Raw genomic sequence first — 25072 nt, 5'->3', positions numbered from 1 at the left:
TTTTTTTTTTTAAACGGGGCCACAAAGTGGTTTACAGAACATTTGAAAAAAAATTAAGACTTTCCAAAATATATTTTGTAGGGTTTTCACAGCAAAAGTGTTAAGGACATTATTGCAATAAAATGTTTAATGCAATATTTTTAACGTTGTGAATTTATATTCTTATAAATAATGAGTAGATTAGTAAATATTCATAAGTATTTTATTCTGTTGCGAGCCCTAGTTTTAAACAGTAACTAAATCTGATTATTATTACGATAAGTTTTTCTCTTGTTATTTCAAACCCATTTGATCTTTTTTTGAAGTAGTTACTGGCTCTTTTTCTTACAATACACGTGTTTTGGCAACAGGAGCCCTAAAAATGGTATTAAAAAAAACATAAAAGTGTACAAGTTTTCCAGTCAAATATCTAAACATCCTTACAACAAAATAAATTTACCTTAATACAATGCATATTGTATTAAAACTTTTTTTCAGGGAATGTATTTTGAATAAAACTGTATTTTGTCTTGTTTATTTTTTTACCTGATTTTTTTCCATTTAAATTAGGCTTACACTTAAAACTAGTTAACCAGTCTGCCAGTGCAATGAGACAAAATGCACTTGCATTCAAAACATTCTCTAAACAGAAGACAGATTGCAGAATGCAGTTTTTCCTCATTTATCAGATAGAACTATCTTTTTTATTGTTTAAGAAAGTTTGGGTTACTGCAAAACATGATGAAGCATGGTGTGTTATATTATAAGCATTCTGAAGCCATACAAGAGCTTGGAAGAGCGGCGAAATTGAAATCAATCTCCATAGCTCATTGAAATACAGCATGCCAAGATGCATCATGTCAGGTTTGACGTCTATCACTTCAGAAGGCTCTCAAAATGGAGCATGAGTCATAAGCGTGGATGACTTAAATTTCTCCTTTTTTCTCTAAAATTAAGTCATTTGGGTTTGGAATATCAAGAGGGTGATTCATTTGTTTGTGAATTATTCCTACAGAGATGTATCATAAATGAAAACAAAGGTATTCCAGTTCATGCTGTACCTGATCAGGGTCAGTAAAACTAAAGCATTCAGAGCTACTTCTAAACTGTGTCGGTTTGTCTCACTCACCGCTCTTCTTCAGAGAATAGCACTGCTTCAGGTCCTGACATGTGCGGGCAGGATATTGGCGAGTGCCATCAGGACTGCGCATGCTGTCCAGCTGACTTCCCAAGATCTTCAGAGACAAGTGAACCTCACTGTCGACCCGAACTGTATCAGATCCGTTATTAGGCCTTGCCTCATCCTCGTTGAACTCTGGCGGGGGAGGTGGAGGTTCCTCTGGCTCGTATTCGACATCAAGGTCGAAAGATGTTCCAAAAAGGTCATCCACAGCGGCTGTAGGGGGGCCAGGAGAACCTGGGGGTCCAGGTGGGCCTGGTTCTCCAGGTGGTCCCTACAAACAGACGGGTGAATACTGTTTATGCAGAAATTTAGTGTTGAAACATTATAATCATGATTATAAGTCATGAAGTACAAAGTGTATCTGATTATGAGTAATTAAAGAAGGAAAATTGTCAAAAGAGAAATGAAAACATGTTATAAATTGTAGATTTTTTGTTGCATCCGAGACAGTGATTGAATGCACAGCCCAGCTGAAAAACAACTTAAGTTATTTGCGTTAGTTTTCAGCAAGTTTAGCTGGTTTCTCAGCATGGACAAACAACTGTTCAGCTGGTCACATGTGAAAAATGCCCAAAACCTCTCTAGACCAGCAAACGTCATTAGACTGGTTTAAGATGTTTCAGCAAGAAGATCCAATCTCATAACATACACAAAATGCATCGTAGACATAATCTCATGCCTGACCTCAGGTCCAATATCACCAGTGGCACCTCGAGATCCAGGAGCCCCCACTGCTCCAAGTGGACCCATATCTCCTTCTTTTCCTGCTGGACCAACAGGGCCAGGGGGTCCCCTCGCAGGCGGCTATGGTAAGGGGCACAACATTTCCCGACCAGGCGCCGAGTGATGCCAATCACAACACACACTGGCCCAGCTAACCAATCACAACACACACTGGCCCAGCTAACCAATCACAGCACATTTCGTGTTTCAGCAGGAGGGCCTTTATTTGATACAGGAACTTTTCAAGCCGTTCATGCCAGACTGAGGAGAGAGGTGTTGTAAGAATGTAAAATATGTGAAAAATAATGTGTTTTTCGAACATCCTAGTTTGAGAGCCTGTTCTAGTGCACCCCCAAAACTAAATCAAGACTTTGTAAAAGAGCATAATAGGACCCCTTTAAAAATATATTTATTAAACACCAATCTGATGTGAAGTATCTGCAATGGATACGGGAAATTAACCTGATCTCCTCTCTGTCCTGGACCTCCAGGTGTTCCGACAGGTCCTGGGGTTCCTGATGCTCCCTGACCACCTGCAAGACCCTCTTGTCCTGAGTCTCCTCTGTCACCCTGAAAGCAAGTTAACACAACATTTGAACTTGGTCCTATTTGGTTAAACAGTTTCTAATAAGACTGAATGGGTTCGTACTCTGGGTCCAATGATGCCATCAGCTCCTTGAATTCCATCAGCTCCAGCCAAACCCTAATTTAAGAACGAATTAATTAAGATAATGTTTTGCATATGGGTAATCAATCATCTTGATTGTGTGTTTTTCACACTAACATATCATACCTCTGGGCCAGCATCTCCTCTGGGTCCAGCTGCTCCTGGCAAACCAACTGGTCCAGCACCACCTTTGGTTCCTTGAGGACCTGGGGTGCCAGCTTTTCCTGGTTGACCCTTAAAAATCCAAAGAGATGGGATGAGGAGTCAAAGAAGTTAACTTTTGGCATCTGAGAGACATCATCTTTGACTAATTAACCAACCAACTAACCAGAGGCTGAGAAATGTAATTCTAAAAAGACAAATTTCGAAATATTTGTTTGTATGACAAGAAGGTAGAAGTGGTGACCTACCGCAGGTCCAGGAAGGCCAGCCATACCACGCTCTCCTCTCATTCCAGGAAGACCCACAAGTCCCCTCTGTCCTGGAGTTCCAGCAGGTCCTGGTGGCCCATCTGGGCCCTATGTTAAGTTAAAGAAAAATATGAGTTTTAGATTTAAAATGATTTAATTTTAATTCTGTAGGATATACATTTTTTAAATATATGAATGACAATCCAAAAACCATCCTGCAAAAAAAAATTTGAGTAATAAGGTATAACATACTGGCAATCCGTCCTCTCCTGGTTCACCTTTGTCTCCAGGGCTACCAGCAGGTCCAGGGTTTCCATGCTCTCCCTGGCGGCCAGGACCTCCAGGTTCTCCCAGAAGCCCAGGTGGGCCCTCTTTACCTGGGGCTCCGATGGGACCAGGCTCACCAACTGGACCCTGAAAATAATATCAGTGTAAGAGTCCATATACGTTTTATTGGTCAAAATTAATCAAATACATTGCCAATACGATTTAAAGGACTAGCTGTTAAGCACTGCTTTGTGTGTTAAATCTGTATTATGGAATCACTCACAGCAGAGCCTGCTGGGCCGACACCTCCTGGGGATCCTGGGAAACCACTGGGACCCTTTTAGAAAAAAAAGAAGAAACCAAAGAGGATTCCGCAAAAGTGAGGAAGAAAAGAAGTAAGAGGATTCAATAAGCAGCATTTATGGGTGTGTCCAAGTTGATAAAGAATGATTTTGATACTTTGATTTTTGTAACTTACAGCTGCTCCTTGAGTTCCTCTGCCACCTTTGAGGCCTGTAATTCCAACCACTCCCTAAAAAAAACACTATGTTTATAATTTTTTTCCCTACAGGACCAATATAGTCTATACATATACCCACTATGATTCAAAAGTTGGGTTATATATATCATGGTTTATATATATATATATATATATATAACCCAACTTTTGATAAGAATAAGAAATCAATAAGAATATATACTATATATATATATATATATTTTTTTTTTTTTTTTTTTTTTTTTTTTTTTTACGATTCTTTGATGTATACAGATAAGAAAACAATATTTATTTGAAATATAATTTTTGTACCAGTCTTTACTGTCACATTTGATCAAATATTATGTCTTTGATTATATAACAATTCTTTTGCTCACCTGTGGTCCAGGTTTTCCTGCCATTCCCTGAGGCCCTGAAGACCCAGCCTCTCCCTTTGCACCTTCCTGTCCGGTTTCACCTTTAACTCCGGGCTGACCATCAGGACCCTAGCACAAAAACATGGCAATATTTACAACTCATACCATATTATTAAAAAAAAATATATATATATATATATGTGTGTGTGTGTGTGTGTGTGTTATGGGTGGATGAATGGATGGATGCACTTACGGGAGGTCCAGCAAACCCAACTGGACCAGTAGGACCTGGCTCACCAGGTGAGCCCTAAAACACAATACATCAATAGAATTGTGAACCACATGAGAAAAGAACTTCAACAAACATAAAAGGTCAGGATTTCTCCTGGTAAACTGCTCTACTCACAGCCATTGCTCTAGAGCCTGGAGATCCACCAGGGCCTCGTGGGCCTTGTTCTCCCTGTAATTGAACAATCATTTCTGAGTACATCTAAGTAGCAACAGCTGTAAAATGTACTTTTTAATCAGTTATTTTAAGAAACAAAAGAAACATCAAAGTCTTAGTATTTTGGGGAAAAAAACACTATGAGGCAGAACAGGAGGGATAAATTTACCACTTAGCTAAATCGATTAAAAAAAAAGTAATAAACAAAAAACGAATCAAACCTTCTCCCCGGGTGGGCCAGCTGGTCCAACAGGTCCAACAGGACCAGGTAATCCCTACAGACATCAATGACATTTTATTTAGTGTCTTTATAACCCCTGCTGTATTAAGAAATGGATAATAAATTTGAATGTGGATATTTTTTTATTCAGAATTATTGACTGTTAGGTTCAATTTTATCCAGTTTATGGCTCTGTCTCACTCACTTGAGCCCCATCGTTGCCAGCAGCCCCTTCTGCCCCTCTGTTGCCCATTGCACCCTGAGAAAACAGATTAAACAGCATTAAAATCGATAAGAAAAGAAACAGAGAATTCTGCTTGATGTGTTACAGATGTGGTTTCCTTCTCTACTTCACAGTGCCACACAGAAAATGTTTCACGAATAATATTAGAGAATATTAACTTCCTGCCTGAGGATATTAGCGAGACATCCAGTATATGTCAACAGTCATGCCTCACAGAGCTTTACCCACAAAGGCATTTAATATATGCAATATTGTTGCACTGTTTGCAAGGAATCAAACTAAAATCTATACTGTGTTTGTTATGCATGTGCAAATATTTAACATGTGCCAAAGCCTTTGATTAAGCAGACCCATTTTCTCTTATCTCTCAGAGCCACACTCACACTTTCTCCTTTAGGTCCGGCTGGTCCAGTTATTCCTCTCTCTCCTGGCATGCCCTGTAGGCCTAGTGGTCCTGGTTCTCCAACAATTCCAGCTGGACCTGGTTTACCCTGCACAGCCATTAATGTGTATCAAGATTATCATGCTGTTGTTTTACACAAAACTATAATAAAGTTTTTTACCATGGTAAAAGCTTTCAGTTAATGTATTCCTTTTATTTGGTACAGTTATGTAAGGGGTGTTATTCAGTCATCTTTTAGGAGCTAAATGCATGCATAGAGCGATGCAGCTGTTGATGTTGAGTAAAAATCTGGCTCTAACCTTGGGACCGTCAGGTCCAGGGGTTCCTAGACTTCCCTTTTGTCCTGGTAACCCATTAGGACCAGGTTCACCTCTCTCTCCTGGGGTTCCACGTTCACCCTATGGCGGATAAAAACACTGGAGATTGCTTATGTGGACTTCTGAAGTGTCAGTGACACTGAAGTGTAAGTACAATAGGCTCACCCTTGGACCAGTCTGCCCTGCACCACCAGCCTCTCCATGGATACCCTGAGGGTAAAAAATAAATGTCATAAGGTTCTTTAATAATTCCCATTCTCAGGCAGTTTGTATTCTTCCTCACCAGCAGAAATGGCACGCAGTAAAGACTAGAATACAGCGATCAGGTAAAAGAGCACAAAGAAATTATGAACTCACCTCATCACCTGGTTTTCCTGACTCTCCTGGTGGGCCTGGGGGTCCAGGCAAACCCTACAATTTTAGCATAATAAAGATGTAGCTCTTCCAGGAATAAATCATATCAAATTTACTTACAGATATGTAAAATATTTAAGGATTATTTATACTTTTATTATTTTATTTGTGTCCCCGAGGTGGACGTGTATTGTTAGTCAAGTTCATACCAAAAATGATTTCATGCAGAGCAGCAGGTGCTACACACAAGCAGGTGCAGTACAATGTTTGACCAAACAAATAAAAAATAAAATAAATAATTTATTGTTAATGTGGGCAAAAATCCTGGGATTTCACAATGAACTGGTTTTGCTTGTTTTTGTCTTTTTGGACTAGGGAGGACGTTTTGAGGCCTACAACTTGCTGTTAGTACATCAAACACATTTATATGACAATATCAAGGAAACTTTCTCAAAGTATGACCCCTTTAAGAGCATTTAAACATTGACTGTGTGGACAGTGAGGGGCATGTTTAAAATCATCTCTGACTGGAACCATAACTGAATAAAAAGAGAACATACTTGGAAGCCAGTTAGTCCAGGAGGTCCCTGTTCTCCTCTCTTTCCTGCTTCTCCCTGAAAATAAATACAATAAACCCAACCGTATTTTGCAAGCTCCTCCTCTTAATACTGTACCACTCAGAGGTGTTACCTGAGGAAGCTGAGATAGCCGAGAAATCAACCAACCAAAATATACAGAAAATGAAAATAGCCACAAATTTGGCATAAATAATTAATTGGAAGACTCACAGGAGGTCCTGGTGTTCCCGCTGGACCTTCTTCTCCATCTTTTCCGTTAGGTCCCTGCAGGAATCATAACCATCATATCAAATCATAATGATTGACTTGACTTTTAAATCACTACACTATACAATACCAGCACTGACAGACCATCTGAAATACTACAACAGAAGCATTTACGCAAAAAGAGAATGACATTTATAATAGCTTGTTGTGAAAAATTACAGTACGTTTTAAGGTTGCCACGACAATGTTACACCATAATTGCACTCACTCTTTGTCCTGAAGCTCCTGGTGATCCTGTCTCTCCTGCTTTCCCTGGATCACCCTGAATATTCAGAAAAATAATTTCATAATAGGTAAACACAAGATAAAGGTGACTGACTGTCCATAAAATGTCATTATAAAAGTCATCATTATAGACTCTCTCTTTATATTACAGACTCTTTGTAGTTTAACATGTTAACTATAATATTAATGGGTAATTCATCCGTTAAAGGCACTTTTATCTACTGAAACATCTTCAAATAATGTTTCATCTGTATTAAAACATTTATGACATCCTTAAATAAAGATCTGGTAAGTGGCCTTCATCATCCTTCAAAGGACTTTCAATGTAATGTCTAAGAGCGTGAGATTTGACACTGTGTGTGATGGCAATTATATGTGACAGAAATGATCATTTTCACTTTTAGAGAAAAAGCTGAATAACTTTGGACTTACAATACAAACGCATTTAGTTTTCTTGCAACCAATTGTACTGTGCATGTATATATATATATATATATATATATATCATGTCCCGGTTATGTTCTGTTTTGGTTGAGCTTTCCCTGTGAGATTTCCCTGTGTAGTATATATATATATTAATTTCTTATAGTGAATATGAGTTCTTAAAAAAGACTTCATGATTTTAACATTTATAGGGGAAGTTAAAATGTCTGAATTGTTGACAAGCCCAAAATAGTGTAATTCTGGTAAATGTAACATTTCAGCACTGTTAAAATAAATTAGGAAAACAATTAAAGTGATAATAAAAAATGTAAGTTGCCATAATATATCCTTTGCAATTAGACTGTTTTTTTCCCCGTTGTTGTTCTAAGTATTTAAAAGAATATTCATGACAGAAAGTCCCTCTAATAGAAGAATCACCCTGATATACTCTTTGCTCTGAAAGTGTTATGCGATATACAGTATGACACATGTTAATAATATTTAGAATATTATCTTATGGCTGTTTTATAAATACACATATAATAGGGAGTTACACTGAAGCCTTTAGGTCCAGGCAAACCCATGGGTCCTGCTGCACCTCTTGTTCCCGTAGGCCCAGCTGGGCCTGGATTCCCATCATCTCCTGGTGCTCCCTAAGAAAAAAACACCATTCTTATCAGAAAGTGAGATGGCAGAACTCACCAAAGTGTTGTTTTAAATGCATAGTGATTTGGAGCTGTTCAGTCATAACAACAGGCCAATCCAGAAAGCTAATTCCAGAAGGATGCGAGTTTACATGTGTGTAGTTCATTTAATTTTCCCAAAGAGATTCCCAGAGGAACCACTAGTTCAAATAGGACTACAAACTGAGGAGTTTAAAGACCTGTTTTAAGAAGGCATACAATAGGAAGGAATAACAAGATTAAATCAAGCGAAAAGTGCATGTATTACCTGTGGGCCTATCTTTCCCTCTGCCCCTTGCATACCAAGAATGCCAGTTAAGCCCTAAAGAGACATGACACATAATACAGTTTGTGAACGCTTTAAATAATGTGGACTCAATACTATCTGAGCAAAATAAAAGTACCAGCAATAGCATGCACTACTGTTGAAGCAAAGTAACAAAGTCTATGTAATAATCACAGAAAATAATTATGATATACTTTATAACCGCATGGCACTATACATAGGATATGCTGCAAAATGCTTCATAATGTCTAAAACAATAGATAACATACAGAATACAAATATATAGAACATTCATTTTACTAACCCTTGCCCCCGTAATTCCTGTTTCCCCAGGTCGGCCAGGGTCTCCAGTTGCACCTTTAGGCCCCGATGAGCCTGGGACACTACGTTCACCCTGTGCTCCCTGTAAAGAATGACATTGAGAAAACAAATGAATCATTTTGATCTCATTTGTTAACATTAGTTAATGCATTAACTAACATAAATTTCCAATTTTTACAGCATTTTGTTAAAGTTAGTTAATAAAAATGTTCATGTCAGTTCACAGTGCATTAAATAATGTTGACAAGATACAAAATTCAGTTTTAAAATGTAGTAAATGCTGAGATTAACATTAACTAAGATTAATAAATGCTGTAGTATTATTTTAAGTATTATTTTACAGTAGATATGCGGTGGCATTGCTGGCAATTTTAGGTGCCTTTAAAACCTTATTGACCACTATTTAGTATGTTCTAACCTTTTGACCTGGCAAACCATCAGCTCCTGGGAACCCGCGGTTACCTGGAGCTCCCTTGAAAAATATAAAACATTAAATATTATTGTATTGAACAAACATGTAAAGACGTCACAGATAAAACACCCTGCAATAGTCACATTGAATATGAAGACTTGCATGTTAGTCATTCACAATAAAGTAATGGCACTCACTCTTTCTCCAGCTGGGCCCAGGGCTCCAATGGCCCCTGTGTCTCCTCTTGGGCCTCGCTTTCCTTCTTCTCCCATTTGCCCCATTTCTCCTTGAACACCAAGTGGGCCCTACAACAAATGATATACCTTTTATCACTGGATGAATGTTCTGGTGGCATTATTTCTGTCCTGTTTTAAGAAGGTATACAATAGGAAGGAATAACAAGATTAAATCAAGCGAAAAGTGCATGTATTACCTGTGGGCCTATCTTCCCCTCTGCCCCTTGCATACCAAGAATGCCAGTTAAGCCCTAAAGAGACATGACACATAATACAGTTTGTGAACGCTTTAAATAATGTGGACTCAATACCATCTGAGCAAAATAAAAGTACCAGCAATAGCATGCACTACTGTTGAAGCAAAGTAACAAAGTCTATGTAATAATCACAGAAAATAATTATGATATACTTTATAACCGCATGGCACTATACATAGGGTATGCTGCAAAATGCTTCATAATGTCTAAAACAATAGATAACATACAGAATACAAATATATAGAACATTCATTTTACTAACCCTTGCCCCCGTAATTCCTGTTTCCCCAGGTCGGCCAGGGTCTCCAGTTGCACCTTTAGGCCCCGATGAGCCTGGGACACTACGTTCACCCTGTGCTCCCTGTAAAGAATGACATTGAGAAAACAAATGAATCATTTTGATCTCATTTGTTAACATTAGTTAATGCATTAACTAACATAAATTTCCAATTTTTACAGCATTTTGTTAAAGTTAGTTAATAAAAATGTTCATGTCAGTTCACAGTGCATTAAATAATGTTGACAAGATACAAAATTCAGTTTTAAAATGTAGTAAATGCTGAGATTAACATTAACTAAGATTAATAAATGCTGTAGTATTATTTTAAGTATTATTTTACAGTAGATATGCGGTGGCATTGCTGGCAATTTTAGGTGCCTTTAAAACCTTATTGACCACTATTTAGTATGTTCTAACCTTTTGACCTGGCAAACCATCAGCTCCTGGGAACCCGCGGTTACCTGGAGCTCCCTTGAAAAATATAAAACATTAAATATTATTGTATTGAACAAACATGTAAAGACGTCACAGATAAAACACCCTGCAATAGTCACATTGAATATGAAGACTTGCATGTTAGTCATTCACAATAAAGTAATGGCACTCACTCTTTCTCCAGCTGGGCCCAGGGCTCCAATGGCCCCTGTGTCTCCTCTTGGGCCTCGCTTTCCTTCTTCTCCCATTTGCCCCATTTCTCCTTGAACACCAAGTGGGCCCTACAACAAATGATATACCTTTTATCACTGGATGAATGTTCTGGTGGCATTATTTCTGTCAATTATGAGAAAATGAGTTTAAGGCACCTGAATGTTGTCAATACTTACAAGTTGTCCTTTAGCTCCTGGTTCTCCTTTAAAACCAGGGGAGCCTAGGTCACCCTTTGACATACATGAAATATATGAATGAGCGCAGTATATATAATCTATATATCAAGTGCTCCACCTCAAATATACATAAAGAAGAAAAAGTGAGTCCCGCTATGGTTATAATATTACATTTTGCATTTTGCATGTTTTGTCATTACCAATTGGCCCTTGGTCCCTGGAAGTCCAGTTGATCCTTGAGGTCCAGGTGGGCCAGGCTGTCCAATCAGTCCAACAGGGCCTTGCACACCTGGGATGCCCTATAATGAACAGATTAAGACGTTTCTTCAAAACCATAACCCAAAGAATGAGCAGCAATAGCAATGTTAAATTTGAAATTCTGAATTTTAATAAACACAGAATTTGATGAGTAATTAATGTGCAATAAACAGTATGTTAAATTGCATTCTTTGATGAGTGTTTTAAGAACTTACTGATGGTCCTTTAACTCCAGGAGTGCCATCTGTTCCTGATGGTCCCTAAAAATGGCATCAATATTATGGAGACCATTCAATACACAAATCATTCAAATGTAGCCCTTTTCTAAATAACAGGACAGGTGAGACTGCACCTGGTTGCCCTGCGATCCAGGTGAACCTTGCCGGCCTGATTCTCCTCTTGGGCCTTGGGGTCCACTGGTACCTCGTGGGCCTGTGGCTCCTGCTTCACCCTGCGCAATTTTTAAAAAGAGTGTGCTTGATTCCTCACTTTTTGTTCTTTTTTTTGTGTTGCCATAACTCCTTTATAAATACAAACTATAATAATGTATCAAAAAGTTAAAGGTGCGACAATTTGCAGAACATGGTTCATACAGTAACCATGAATCAGACGTACCTTCATGCCTGGGCCACCAGGAAATCCTGGGGTTCCAGTGATTCCCATCGGGCCCTGTAAATGATATACTGTAAGTGTCAGGGTAGATAACATATCAGTCTTTATTAATAGAACATACTCCACATCTTTGAATATAATGTCAGATATGCACTACCCTTCAAATGTTTGGGTTAAGTAAGATTTTTTTTTTCTTTCAAATTAACACTTTATTCAGCCAGGATGCATTAAATTGATCAAAAGTGATATTAAAGACTTTTATAATGTTACAAAAGATTTCTGTTTTCAATAAATGCTGTTCCTTTGAACTTCCTATTCATCAAAGAATCCTGAAAAACATTCATTATGGTTTCAACAAAAATACTAAGCACTAATGTTTTCAACATTGATTCAAATAAGAGATCAGTCTTTTAGAGTGACTTCTAAAGGATGATTTGACATTGAAGAGTGGAATAATGGATGCTGAAAATTCAGTTTTGATATTACAGGAATAAAATACATTTAAATATATATATATATATATATATATATATATATATTATTTCACAATATTACTGTTTTTACTGCATTTTTGATCAAATAAATGCAGCATTGGTGAGCATTAGAGACATTTTTCAGAAGCATTAATAAAATCGAATTATCACCAGACCTTTGAACATTAGTGTATGTATTTCAAGGTATTTCGTCAGAAGTGAATGTGTAGAATGTGTGATCTGGGTAGACAAATGAGAACTGGTGGAGGGGTTACTCTTATTCACATACCAATGGACCTGGTTTTCCCACGTTTCCTGAAAGACCACGCTTTCCCTACAAACAGAAAACATTTTGATTTACTGATGAAATATTTAATACCATCAAAGCAAAATTTGTCAAAGTAATCACTTACCACAGGCCCTGTTGGACCGATGCGTCCTCTCTCACCAGGCATGCCAGTCGGGCCCTTTAAAGTACAGTATAAGCATCCAAAAAGTGTAGTTTTGTAAAATCCAATAAAGATCAGTGTAAATGAAACATTGCAATCAGAATTGCAAACACAAAGTGCTCCGTACCTGTGGACCCACAAGTCCCATGCCACCAGGAGTTCCTGATTCTCCCTTTGATCATGAAAAGAAAGTGGCATTTACTAAGACAATCAAACCACAGGGACACAAGAAAACCATTTACATGAATTTGGTGGCTTCAAATATGTGGCCTCTGACCTTTGACCCCACTGCACCTAGTTCTCCTTTTGCACCCTGCAGACCTGGATGACCCTAAAATGGGGAAGGGATTCATCAGAAACTGTGCTCAGAGCAAACTTAATACATGATTATGTACTTGGTTTGTACATTTTATAATGATAGACACTAAAAAATATTAAGAAGTAATTAGAGATCAGTGCAAAAGGAGAATGGCAAACTAATCAGTGTTTTGAGAATGAAGTTTTAACCTAACCCACCATTTGACCTTTCATCCCAGGTTGACCTGGTGATCCTGGAAATCCTCTGGAGCCCTATGAAACAAATCATCATTGGTAAGGATGCACTAAGCATTTAATGTGCAGGAATTATGGAAGTTATGAGCTAATTATAGCTTTTGATCCCTGTCACCACACACATCTCCTTATATCAACAGCATTCATCTGATGTTTTCATTTGTGATAAGGATAGAGCTGCACAGTAGTTCAGTCTGCGGGCCACTAGTGAGCACCATGGAGTCTTGTAGTTTGTGTTAAGGACCTTTAGCTCCCTCAATTTAATCAATGTTTACATCTGTGTTTAATTTTAAGTTTAAGTTTTCCTCTCTACTCACTTGTTCTTTCTTGTGTACAGCTTGAGTCATCTTGTAATTATTATAAATGAGTTGTACTCTTATTAATGCCTTTGATTTGTATTCGAGTCTGTTTGACATTGTGGTCTGGAACTCCTCAACATCGCTTGACAGCCTATACATCAGTTTATCAGCAGTAAGAGCATATTTTAGGCCATTTAGATCAGGAATCATCATTCTATAGCATTCCCAACATTTGTGGAATTTTACAGTGACAGAAGATTACGTCGCCAGAAGATTGTGGAAATAATTATTGTCAAATATTACATTGTTCATAACTTAAACCAAGATGTCAGGGTTTGGTTGGTTAACATAGTTAATTCAGCCCATCCTGTTTAATGCCGGATCGACAACATTCTGGTGGCAAAAAGGATTTTATTTTTTATTTTTTGGCTATTCAAAGCACAAGTACAATATTTATTATGAACCCTCCTATTATGGTTTGAACCGGTGGAGTACATCTTAAAAATCTCTGCACATATTTAGAAGGAACAAAATTGTGTGTGTTTTTTTTTACTTCTTTGAACTTAAATCACTGGAAACAACAGTGAGATGCATTAGAATAAAATTTTTGATAATATCATCCAGCCCTAAAACAGGACTGAAAACAGCAGCACTGTCTTACTAGAGAGCCAGGGAATCCTTTTTCTCCGGTATTTCCAGGGGGTCCAGGCTCACCCTGTTGAAGAGAGGAATAGGCTTGTGTTATCAAAAGCAGAGGGAAACTTAACTCGTTAGCACTGTAAAATGTGACTTGACTCCATATTGAATGTACTGCTTCACTATGATGATGGTTAAATAATGAAATCACTGGGCAAATTGTTGGTCAACTCACATCTTGGCCAGGTTTTCCAGGAGGACCATCTGGTCCCCTTGGACCAAAAGAGCCCTACAAAGGGAAAAAAACTTTATTGCATTGTACAGTAAGTTAATTTTTTTAACTGCACAGCATGGACAGTTTCTCTAATTAATATTAGAAACCTACAGGCACAGTTAAAATATTTACCTGTATTTTTCAGACTATATATCATACATTCTACACATTAGAAATGTCTCTACATTTTTAGTCTTACCATAGATCCAGGATCACCCGCATCTCCTGGCGCACCTTGTGCTCCTGTTGGCCCCTGAGTGACACAGTGAAAAAGAATGGAAATTTGGAAAACCATGCCAGGTTAAGAAAAAAAGTTTAAAGACATTTCATATACACAACACCAATCTTGAGAGAACTTACTGGTGGACCTGATGGGCCTGGATGACCTCTTGGTCCTGTTTCACCCTGATCAGAGCAAATACATTTTATCTCTGTTTAGTGGGTCTATATGACTATCCAGCTAAATATTCATTTCTGAATGTGGAAAGATCGTTACCGGTGCTCCAGAGACCATCGCCGACATTCCAAGCTTCCCATCCTGGAATCCAGAGGCCATTTGAGAAGCAAACTGACTCTGTAAAAATATTAAATATATATTTAATATTAAATTAAAAAGTACAGTCATGACACACTGTGCTGTTACTATAAACGTATAGATAGATATATGTTAAAATGAGGTGGAAAGATAAAACATATTCAGGCAAGTTTTTGAAAAACACTACAGGTTTAAAGCTGGATTGTACGGGTTTGCTTGTGTTTGGTATTGTCATTCAAGATGGTGATTTAAAGCTACACTAGCATTTCTGCATTTCCATTTTTGTTGTTTGTTGAACAAAATTAGGGATTATGTTTTTTACACCTATAGACTTTTTTTTTTAACTTTTTACCACTTTATCCTGATTAGTAATAACATTCATCAGATCAGAGGAACATATTTTACCGTTCAAATCCCTGATTAGGAATGTAATAAATACAGGACAACAAAACCTGGATAAATAATATTACTCACCCCAGACAGTGAATTGCCTACAGGACCAGGCTCACCTGGCATGCCTGGGACACCTGGTTCTCCATCAAACCCAGGTGGACCTGAGACACCCTTCACAAAAAATATTGTATTGTCACAATTTAACTACATTTACTACATTACGAGTCTGCATTCACTCAAAGTAACATTGAGAGAAAGCCACTATTTGTACATAACTTTAATGTGTTTCTGGGGAGAAATAACCACATCAAAGAATATCAATTACTATAGAGGCTACTGGTTGATGCCACATACTCGTCTTCCTTTGCTTCCTGGATATCCTGGTCGGCCATCTGCTCCAGGGGGACCCTATTTGATATGACACACAATATAATGGACTTCACTTTGATTGACAATTCAAAGAATAGGGATTTCTGGGAGGTATATGTGTGTGTGCGCATTATTTTTTTCACCATTGGTCCTGGGTGTCCAGGGATTCCCACAATCTAAAAAAGGAATAAAATATATAAATTAAAACTAATAAAATAGTATACATCTGTATAACATGATATATAACAAGTTATAACATGATTACCACTAATGACATATTCTCACATGTGGCACAAAATATTGCAAATACGATGAACAGAAGCATAATCTTATAGACTCACGTAAGGAATGTCACCAGGTTCACCTTTTTGGCCCTGAAAAAAAAAACATGCAGGACTAATCAAAACTTCTTTAATATTAATTTGTGATGCAAATCATTAAAAACGTTAACCTGTATGCCTAACGTTTAAAAGCATTCACATACCTTAAACGCAATTGTTTCTGAAAAAGAAACACAAAATAGAATTGAAATGAATTCAGGCTAAATTGTTATAAATATGTCAAATAATAAATAAGCTAGCACTCCTACTCATCTAAATGAATTCCCTTTCTGAATGTAATTGACGTCTGCCCTCTAGCGGCTGTAGCGTGTATGTCACTCTCACCGATCCTTCCACGCGCGCTGGCGAAGGTTTGGCAGACAGGGCAGCACTCTCCCTCCGGGATCATGAGCTCTTCGCAGCCCTTCAGATCCTCACAGCGGATCTCCTCACAGATCACCTGGCCTTTATCACATACACACAGTCTGCACGGCTCTGGCTTCCAAATCTCATTTTCTGAATAATTCTGATCACCATCTTTACAGTTTTTCGTCTCCTCTGTTCAAAGACGAAAATGAAAACAAACATGAATGTATACACTAAGTAACAGTCATTTCTAGCCTATCATACACAAATATTACATTCACATTAGCCCCATTATCACATAAAACATTACAAAAATAAGGCAAATCGGTTATTTGCTGTTTTATGGGGGACAACGGTTTTGTTTACAGTTAGCTTTTTTATGAGGTGAGATTGTTTTTATTTTTTACGAAGTTAATTACAGTTAAAAACAGAAAAGCACTGTGAACTCTACTGTACAAATTGAATCCGCCAGCAGAGGACACTCTAGCGTTAGAAATTCGTTTGTCCCCAGTACACGAGCTGGTGCTCATGTTTATATTTTCATTCTAAAATACCACTCTAGTCTTCATATTTACTGCCAAGATATTGCTTCATATATCTTAATGTGTGCTGCTTACAGCTAACAGTCCTTACAAAAACTTACCGAACTTAATTCCCTCACATAAATTGAATTTTATGTGTACACTCTAAAAAATGCTGGGTTAAATACAATCCAGTGCTGGGTAAAATAGGGACAAACCCAGCAATTGGGTTGTTTTGACCCAGCGGTTGGGTTACTACCCAGAAGGTTGGGTTAAACATTTAACCCAGCCACTGGGTCAAAACAGCCCAATTGCTGGGTTTGTCCCTATTTTACCCAGCACTGGGTTGTATTTAACCCAGCATTTTTTAGAGTGTACTATTTTAACACATTACTTACATCAGTTTTAATTACTATGATTTATCAGCAGTAATTACCAAGAATGACAATGAAACTATTTTATCGTAATCTATTAGTTTAATCTAATCTAATATTTTCAAAGGATGTCCCTTCTCAGTTGCTAGATACAATATCCAAATATGGTAAAAAATTAAAGTCGCAGTGTTGCAAGAATGGACACCATATTGATGTAAAATATTGCAAAAGAGACAATAATTTCCTATGAAGTTATTACATAAAACATCAGAAGCAGACCGAAGTCGTTCAGAAGACATTTTAGTGTTGAGGGAGAGCTAGGAATGGATATCATTATTAATTTCTTCATTTATTTCACATTGCAGCAACAAATAGTGGCAGTTCAACCTATCAGTCTATGTCAACTTTGCATATAAAGTAACAAGCATCTGTACGCAAAGATGAAGGCCCGTAATAGAGCGCTGGTCCTACTGGCCTGATCCATAATCTGCGCTTGACCAAGACATGTACGTAACTATAATTATAAGTCAAAGTATAAAAATGAGAAGTAGAGCAAGGCCACCATTCATCCAGTTCGGCTTGCCCTCGTAGCTGGTGATCACATTATATGCCACACCCTGTAATTGAGGTCTGCAGCTGGAGGCCCTCAGCCATTTTTCACTCAGTCCATTGAGGATGCACCTCTTGTGTACCACATCAAGATGTAATTTGAAAGAAAACAAACTACCTTCTTGAACCTTTTTTAAGTCAAATTATGAAGCTGGCATGTCTATACCAGAGGTGCCCCAACTTTTGACTCCAAGGGCCAAACATTTAACTTGACAAAGGTAAATGTTGCATTATAGCTGAAATCAAATGTATTTATATTCTCTACACACAAAAATAATGTTACAAAAAATTGTATTTATGCTTCAATGGCATGTTTTCCCCCCTCACTATTGTAATATGGCAAAGCAGGCTAAATCAAAGGTCATCAGTGGCCAGCTTTGCCATGTGGGCCCTGGTTTTGGTATATGTGGTCTGTACAGTACATCTTTCTGTCTGCCCAACAAAGGTTTTATCTGTGCTTGAATCACTACAATTTTATATCTTATCCTGTCCTACTGTTTCTGTTTGATACAACATTGGCTATTTTTGCCCATTTTCCATATTTCATGTGCAAACAGGAGGTTACTGACAGTATCACAGCAGAAAGCCTATATGGAAATGTTGAACTTCCACTTAATACTTTAACATAATTATAGAGTAATACATTCAGTCATCAGTCAGAATACCGATCATCGCTTTGTGATGAACCTCTCATGTTGTCTGTGTTGTGTTTGTCTCTGGTTCTGAGCGACAGATCCAGGCTGTCATAACTCTTGATTAGAAGCTGTAGCATGACAGAGGTGGCAGACAGAGTAAATAGCAGTTCTGATGCTCAAAGTCTGTCGCATCTGAGACATCCTGAGATATCCTGAGGGCTGGCAAGTATTGCTTCCACTGCTGTAATTAAGCAATAATGTGTATGACTATCTGACTAAGCCTTTAATGCAGTTCTCCAGAAAAGGGACACAGTGGAATTGCAGACAGCTTTATGCAAGGTAAGAATTATTTTAGGAGACATTTGTTGCCCCTTCTTTCATCAAAGGCATTGGTGACAGCTGTAATTGTTTCAGTAGGCCCAAATTATGTCATAAAAACATTCCAAGCAATTAAGAAGACTGAGTGAAATTTCTCTTCACTTTTTCTTTTGAAAATTATAGACTTTGTAAGTTTTTGCCCATTTTCCATATTTCATGTGCAAACAGGAGGTTACTGACAGTATCACAGTAGAAAGCCTATATGGAAATGTTGAACTTCCACTTAATACTTTAACATAATTATAGAGTAATACAGTCAGTCATCAGTCAGAATACCGATCATCGTTTTGTGATGAATGTTGTCTGTGTTGTGTTTGTCTCTGGTTCTGAGCGACAGATCCAGGCTGTCATAACTCTTGATTAGAAGCTGTAGCATGACAGAGGTGGCAGACAGAGTAAATAGCAGTTCTGATGCTCAAAGTCTGTCGCATCTGAGACATCCTGAGACATCCTGAGGGCTGGCAAGTATTGCTTCCACTGCTGTAATTAAGCAATAATGTGTATGACTATCTGACTAAGCCTTTAATGCAGTTCTCCAGAAAAGGGACACAGTGGAATTGCAGACAGCTTTATGCAAGGTAAGAATTATTTTAGGAGACATTTGTTGCCCCTTCTTTCATCAAAGGCATTGGTGACAGCTGTAATTGTTTCAGTAGGCCCAAATTATGTCATAAAAACATTCCAAGCAATTAAGAAGACTGAGTGAAATTTCTCTTCACTTTTTCTTTTGAAAATTATAGACTTTGTAAGTCAAATTAACTGAATACTGTAATTGATAAATATTTTAAATATAAGCTTAAAAATAAAAAAGTAGTAATGATATAAGGACATGAGAATTCAACCACTAATACAGCAACTGCTGAATGCTGAAACTTACCACTTTGAAGTAGTTTTCCCCAAATTTAATTTGCAAATGGGCATTAAAATATAATGGCTAAATATTATGCTTGGTCTCAGAGGCGGACTTAACCATTAGGCAAAGGTAGGCGACCCCTTTGGGCCCCCAAAAGCCAAGGGCCCCCTAAAATGCTTTTTATATGCGAGATGCACGTTCAGTGCGGACGCACACGTGAACTTAAAAATTTCTAAAGTTTAAACAGTAAACTTCTGTTGTGTAGCATTTTGAATGTACAAAAATTAAAGGGTTTGTTTAATTTTCATTAGAATAAAAGATAAATTAATGTTTTTAAATGTTTTTTTTTTCTAAAAAAATAAGTAAATAAAATTAAAATTTCATAGGGCCTAATTTATAAATTAAGTAGTTTTTATGAATTCAATTAATTAGATATGTTTTTGATTAAACCATTAAAATGGAATAGGCTACAGAAATATTTAAAATGGAAAGCGCAGAATTTGGGCCATAAGAATGTCATTTTTGTTAAACTTTTAATAGGCCTAAATTGCTGTTAAATTAAACAAGTTTCATGATTTTAATTAATTAGACATGTTTTTTGTTACAATTTTATATAATCATCCAGAAAAATTTAAACGAAAAAAAAAAACAGAATCCAGAAAAATTAAAACTGAAAAAAAGATTTTGGAAAAATAAAACGGATTTCATAGGGCCCTACAAATATCATGCATCTGAAGCTATAATTTCAATACTAAGCAACAGTGCATATTATATAGGGCCTATTTTAATTATTTTAAATGGCGCTCACTCGTTTTTGTGAAAGACCCAAGAAGGGTTACTTTCCACACAGGCAAACTTCATGTTTGGTTGAAATAATCCTTAAGCATGTCAATTTATAATTTCCTTCAGTTTAATTGTCCTACTGTTTCTGTTTGATACAACATTGGCTATTTTTGCCCATTTTCCATATTTCATGTGCAAACAGGAGGTTACTGACAGTATCACAGCAGAAAGCCTATATGGAAATGTTGAACTTCCACTTAATACTTTAACATAATTATAGAGTAATACAGTCAGTCATCAGTCAGAATACCGATCATCGTTTTGTGATGAATGTTGTCTGTGTTGTGTTTGTCTCTGGTTCTGAGCGACAGATCCAGGCTGTCATAACTCTTGATTAGAAGCTGTAGCATGACAGAGGTGGCAGACAGAGTAAATAGCAGTTCTGATGCTCAAAGTCTGTCGCATCTGAGACATCCTGAGACATCCTGAGGGCTGGCAAGTATTGCTTCCACTGCTGTAATTAAGCAATAATGTGTATGACTATCTGACTAAGCCTTTAATGCAGTTCTCCAGAAAAGGGACACAGTGGAATTGCAGACAGCTTTATGCAAGGTAAGAATTATTTTAGGAGACATTTGTTGCCCCTTCTTTCATCAAAGGCATTGGTGACAGCTGTAATTGTTTCAGTAGGCCCAAATTATGTCATAAAAACATTCCAAGCAATTAAGAAGACTGAGTGAAATTTCTCTTCACTTTTTCTTTTGAAAATTATAGACTTTGTAAGTAAAATGAACTGAATATACTGTAATTGATAAATATTTTAAATATAAGCTTAAAAATAAAAAAAGTAGTAATGATATAAGGACATGAGAATTCAACCACTAATACAGCAACTGCTGAATGCTGAAACTTATCACTTTGAAATAGTTTTCCCCAAATGTAATTTGCAAATGGGCATTCAGTCCACTCAGTCTGCTTAATGCCTGTCTAAGCTTCACTATTTCATAGCTACAGAAATATTTAAAATGGAAAGCGCAGAATTTGGGCCATAAGAATGTCATTTTTGTTAAACTTTTAATAGGCCTAAATTGCTGTTAAATTAAACAAGTTTCATGATTTTAATTAATTAGACATGTTTTTTGTTACAATTTTATATAATCATCCAGAAAAATTTAAACGAAAAAAAAAAACAGAATCCAGAAAAATTAAAACTGAAAAAAAGATTTTGGAAAAATAAAACGGATTTCATAGGGCCCTACAAATATCATGCATCTGAAGCTATAATTTCAATACTAAGCAACAGTGCATATTATATAGGGCCTATTTTAATTATTTTAAATGGCGCTCACTCGTTTTTGTGAAAGACCCAAGAAGGGTTACTTTCCACACAGGCAAACTTCATGTTTGGTTGAAATAATCCTTAAGCATGTCAATTTATAATTTCCTTCAGTTTAATTTAAATGTGCAATTAAAATAAATAAAAAATAAATGTATATTTTAAAGTTTAGAATTAGACAGCCTTGCCTTGTGTAGACAATTGCATAGTGAAAATTACCCCAACGCACCACCTAGGGTCCAACCTACTCTAACACTATTATAACCTGTTTAAATGTGAACAAGGGATTTAGGCCTACAACATAAAAGATATTCTTTATTTATAACATGTACATGAAAAATTTAAAAGATTAGACACAACTATGGGACACAGTCGTGCAGCAGCGAGCAACAGTGAAAGGAACCTCAAGGTTATAAATGTGTGAAATTGTATAGAAATTGTATATATTTATTTTGCCTGGGGCCCCCAAATCACTAAATCCGCCCCTGCTTGGTCTCATGAGCATGATGGAATTTCCGGTCCACTCAGTCTGCTTAATGCCTGTCTAAGCTTCACTATTTCATAGCAATGTCTAAAGTCATCATCTTAAATGAAAGCCTAAAATAATATTAAAAGTGGCACTGAAGCAGTAAAACTACTAGCAGCAGGACACCTGCTACTATTCATCTGTATGAAACTGGCCTTTTTTAAAGCACTATTCTGAAAAGAAAGTAAGTACCAATTTAGTGGAAAAGCACATACGTTATTTTGGGGAAACCACAGCAGCCTCTATTATAGGTTATGCTTAACTTTAGTCTGTGGCTAACTTTTATTTCTGTCAAAGTGAAAAGGCACGCCCTCTGTCTGAAGTTTTTAACAAAAATATCCTCTTTGGAATGTACATTTCTTTACTATATTTTCCTGTATAGAATGGACTTTGTATTTGTCATATTGGAGCAAACAATTTTCTCTGCAAGTGACCCTGTATTTCAGACCCTGTGATTGACATTGCACCCTCCCTCTCATAAAACATTACAAGCTGGCTCTCGTAAGGGTCATGACGTGTCCCCATGTGGGATAATTAATGTGAGAAGGTCACACACGTTGTTGTATGTACAACAGACCAGCCTGATGTACAGTAGGGGAAGTTCACCTAAAAATGAAAATTCTGTCACTCATTTACTCGATCTCAAGTTGTTACAAACCTGTATGAGTTTCTTTCTTCTGATGAACACAAAAGTAGATATTTTGAAGAATGTTGGTAACCAAAAAGTTGACGGTAGCTATTGACTTCTGTAGTGTGTTTTAATTTTTTTTCCATATGGAAGTCAATGTGCAACTGTTTGGTTAGCAACATTCGTCAAAATATCTTCAACAGAAGAAAGAAACTCAAAGAAGTTGAGGGTGAGTAAATGATGACAGAATTTTATTTTTTGGTATCCCTTTAGACTATGATTAGAGTGTGATCGCATCAATTCACTATGCAAAGGTTTTGAATTCAATGTCAATTCTGACTCTGAATCGATTCCTGCTGAGCTACCCAACAATGCTTCACCTGATCTGTAGTGTGACTAACCTAAGTGAATGTGAAAACATCACAGCTGGATTTCAGGCAAACGCATTTGCCACATGATTGGGTGTGTCTAGCATCTCTTTTGGGAAGAACTTTGACCACAATTGGTGGCCTGCTTTGGTCTGTGAAAACCTCACATCATTACTCGCAAGACCATGAAATTATGTCTTCAACTCAGATAGAGCTGACAAAGCAGAAGATCGGGATAATTCAGCTTGCCAGTTTACTATTAAATTAGAAATTCAAATTGTGCTAGTTAGTAGGGAAGGATGCTGTAAGAGTAAAGCCTGTTATGAAGGTCTTTCCTTACAACAGCATTAACTTGCTTTGAAAATATGGCTATTCCACCACCTACATAACATAAATGGGACTAAAACAACATATTTTCTGTGGTGTGTTGCCAACATCCATTACTATTGATCACATTTAATAGGATGAATAAGGTTGTAGTTTAACCAAAAATGAAAATTCTGTCATCATTTACTCACACTAATGTTGTTCCATACCTGTATGACTTTCTTTCTTCTGTGGAACACTAAATGAGGGCTTTCCAAAAATAAAAAAGTGCATGGACACTGAGTCATACGGGTTTAAAACAACATGAGGTGAGTAAATGAGGACAGAGTTTCAATTTTGGGCGTTGAGTTAGTACATCCTAAACTAGTACACTGAATAAAAACCTTAGTGTAGGATTTAGTTTAAAACCATTTTCACTCAGGTATTGTTAGTAAATTTCACAAATAATTACGGCACATTTAATTAAATGTAAAATTTTAAAGTAGAAAGACTGAAATAGTATTTTCTTATAAAGCATACTAATAAAGAAAGATTCCTTCACATATTAAGGAATAGTTATGAATCAATCTGTAATTGTATGGTGTAACCTGCTTATATGGAGAAACTCAAAATAAGGTGAGGGAGAAAAAGCAAATCAGGACAAATTATCATAAGTGACTCAAAATACCCATATTTCATGCATAATTTACATAATTATACCAGATTTGTACAAAAAAAACAAAAACATAGCAGTTAGATTTTTTTTCTTTCATTTTTTTAAACCGAACAAACCACTTTAAACAGTCCAGACAAAGCAGTCTAAATGTAAATCAAACATTTAGCATATTTAATTATCTTCATAATAATCTATAAATAATTTCCACAGACACCCAAGTTGAATGTCTAAGTGCAATGAAAAAAACAACATGACGTGGTCTCGTTTTCCCAGATATTAAAGTGAAAGAAGGTCAGAAAGGCCATTGTATGAATAGCCAGAGTACGATTATTCAGGGGTAAACAAGGTAAATGTAACTTATTTGACCTCTTTCAAGCACTTCTTACATATTTACATCAAATACTACAGCTGCGCATACTGATATACAGAGTATCGCTCTTCACCTGTTGTGTCAGGTTAGTGAAGTATGAGACAGGTTACTCACCGGTCTTAACATCCTGGCATGTGATCAATAACACCTGGGCCAAACAGATCCCCAGCCATACAGGTATCCTGAGGTGATGAGCTGCGGTCATTTTCACAACAAGGAGGCACAGACCTTGCCCGTGCCTGCCACAGGAGGTAGACTATGAAAAAAATCACAGCTTCAACATACACTCCACAAGATGCCAACTCTACCCGACA

The 25072-nt window shown here is 37.0% G+C and overlaps 1 protein-coding gene across 1 annotated transcript in view; it reads right to left on the bottom strand.

Annotated features, from left to right (window-relative positions):
- col5a2b (collagen, type V, alpha 2b) overlaps positions 1 to 25072 on the bottom strand; it is a 30947-nt gene extending 5875 nt beyond the window's left edge. The window contains exons 1-46 of the mRNA XM_016238177.1: positions 24873 to 25072; positions 16375 to 16587; positions 16194 to 16210; positions 16051 to 16083; positions 15853 to 15885; positions 15695 to 15748; positions 15422 to 15511; positions 14909 to 14986; positions 14773 to 14817; positions 14612 to 14665; positions 14374 to 14427; positions 14164 to 14217; positions 13168 to 13221; positions 12929 to 12982; positions 12779 to 12823; positions 12616 to 12669; positions 12492 to 12536; positions 11733 to 11786; positions 11470 to 11568; positions 11333 to 11377; positions 11060 to 11158; positions 10860 to 10913; positions 10644 to 10751; positions 10453 to 10506; positions 10018 to 10116; positions 9696 to 9749; positions 8115 to 8213; positions 7121 to 7174; positions 6856 to 6909; positions 6628 to 6681; positions 6071 to 6124; positions 5879 to 5923; positions 5696 to 5794; positions 5377 to 5484; positions 4955 to 5008; positions 4751 to 4804; positions 4491 to 4544; positions 4338 to 4391; positions 4106 to 4213; positions 3708 to 3761; positions 3513 to 3566; positions 3215 to 3376; positions 2963 to 3070; positions 2679 to 2786; positions 2535 to 2588; positions 2348 to 2455 (exon numbers count right to left, since the gene is read on the bottom strand). Of these exons, the coding sequence (XP_016093663.1) occupies positions 2348 to 2455; positions 2535 to 2588; positions 2679 to 2786; positions 2963 to 3070; positions 3215 to 3376; positions 3513 to 3566; positions 3708 to 3761; positions 4106 to 4213; positions 4338 to 4391; positions 4491 to 4544; positions 4751 to 4804; positions 4955 to 5008; positions 5377 to 5484; positions 5696 to 5794; positions 5879 to 5923; positions 6071 to 6124; positions 6628 to 6681; positions 6856 to 6909; positions 7121 to 7174; positions 8115 to 8213; positions 9696 to 9749; positions 10018 to 10116; positions 10453 to 10506; positions 10644 to 10751; positions 10860 to 10913; positions 11060 to 11158; positions 11333 to 11377; positions 11470 to 11568; positions 11733 to 11786; positions 12492 to 12536; positions 12616 to 12669; positions 12779 to 12823; positions 12929 to 12982; positions 13168 to 13221; positions 14164 to 14217; positions 14374 to 14427; positions 14612 to 14665; positions 14773 to 14817; positions 14909 to 14986; positions 15422 to 15511; positions 15695 to 15748; positions 15853 to 15885; positions 16051 to 16083; positions 16194 to 16210; positions 16375 to 16587; positions 24873 to 24963 (3273 nt within the window). The 5' untranslated portion in view covers positions 24964 to 25072. The remainder of the gene's footprint in view (positions 1 to 2347; positions 2456 to 2534; positions 2589 to 2678; positions 2787 to 2962; positions 3071 to 3214; positions 3377 to 3512; positions 3567 to 3707; positions 3762 to 4105; positions 4214 to 4337; positions 4392 to 4490; positions 4545 to 4750; positions 4805 to 4954; positions 5009 to 5376; positions 5485 to 5695; positions 5795 to 5878; positions 5924 to 6070; positions 6125 to 6627; positions 6682 to 6855; positions 6910 to 7120; positions 7175 to 8114; positions 8214 to 9695; positions 9750 to 10017; positions 10117 to 10452; positions 10507 to 10643; positions 10752 to 10859; positions 10914 to 11059; positions 11159 to 11332; positions 11378 to 11469; positions 11569 to 11732; positions 11787 to 12491; positions 12537 to 12615; positions 12670 to 12778; positions 12824 to 12928; positions 12983 to 13167; positions 13222 to 14163; positions 14218 to 14373; positions 14428 to 14611; positions 14666 to 14772; positions 14818 to 14908; positions 14987 to 15421; positions 15512 to 15694; positions 15749 to 15852; positions 15886 to 16050; positions 16084 to 16193; positions 16211 to 16374; positions 16588 to 24872) is intronic.

This window comes from Sinocyclocheilus grahami, unplaced genomic scaffold (genome assembly GCF_001515645.1).
Source record: "Sinocyclocheilus grahami isolate Dianchi unplaced genomic scaffold, SAMN03320097.WGS_v1.1 scaffold534.1, whole genome shotgun sequence".
NCBI classification, from domain to species: domain Eukaryota; kingdom Metazoa; phylum Chordata; class Actinopteri; order Cypriniformes; family Cyprinidae; genus Sinocyclocheilus; species Sinocyclocheilus grahami.
The sequence above is the reverse complement of the archived record's forward strand: the minus strand, read 5'-3'. Positions and strand labels throughout refer to the sequence as shown.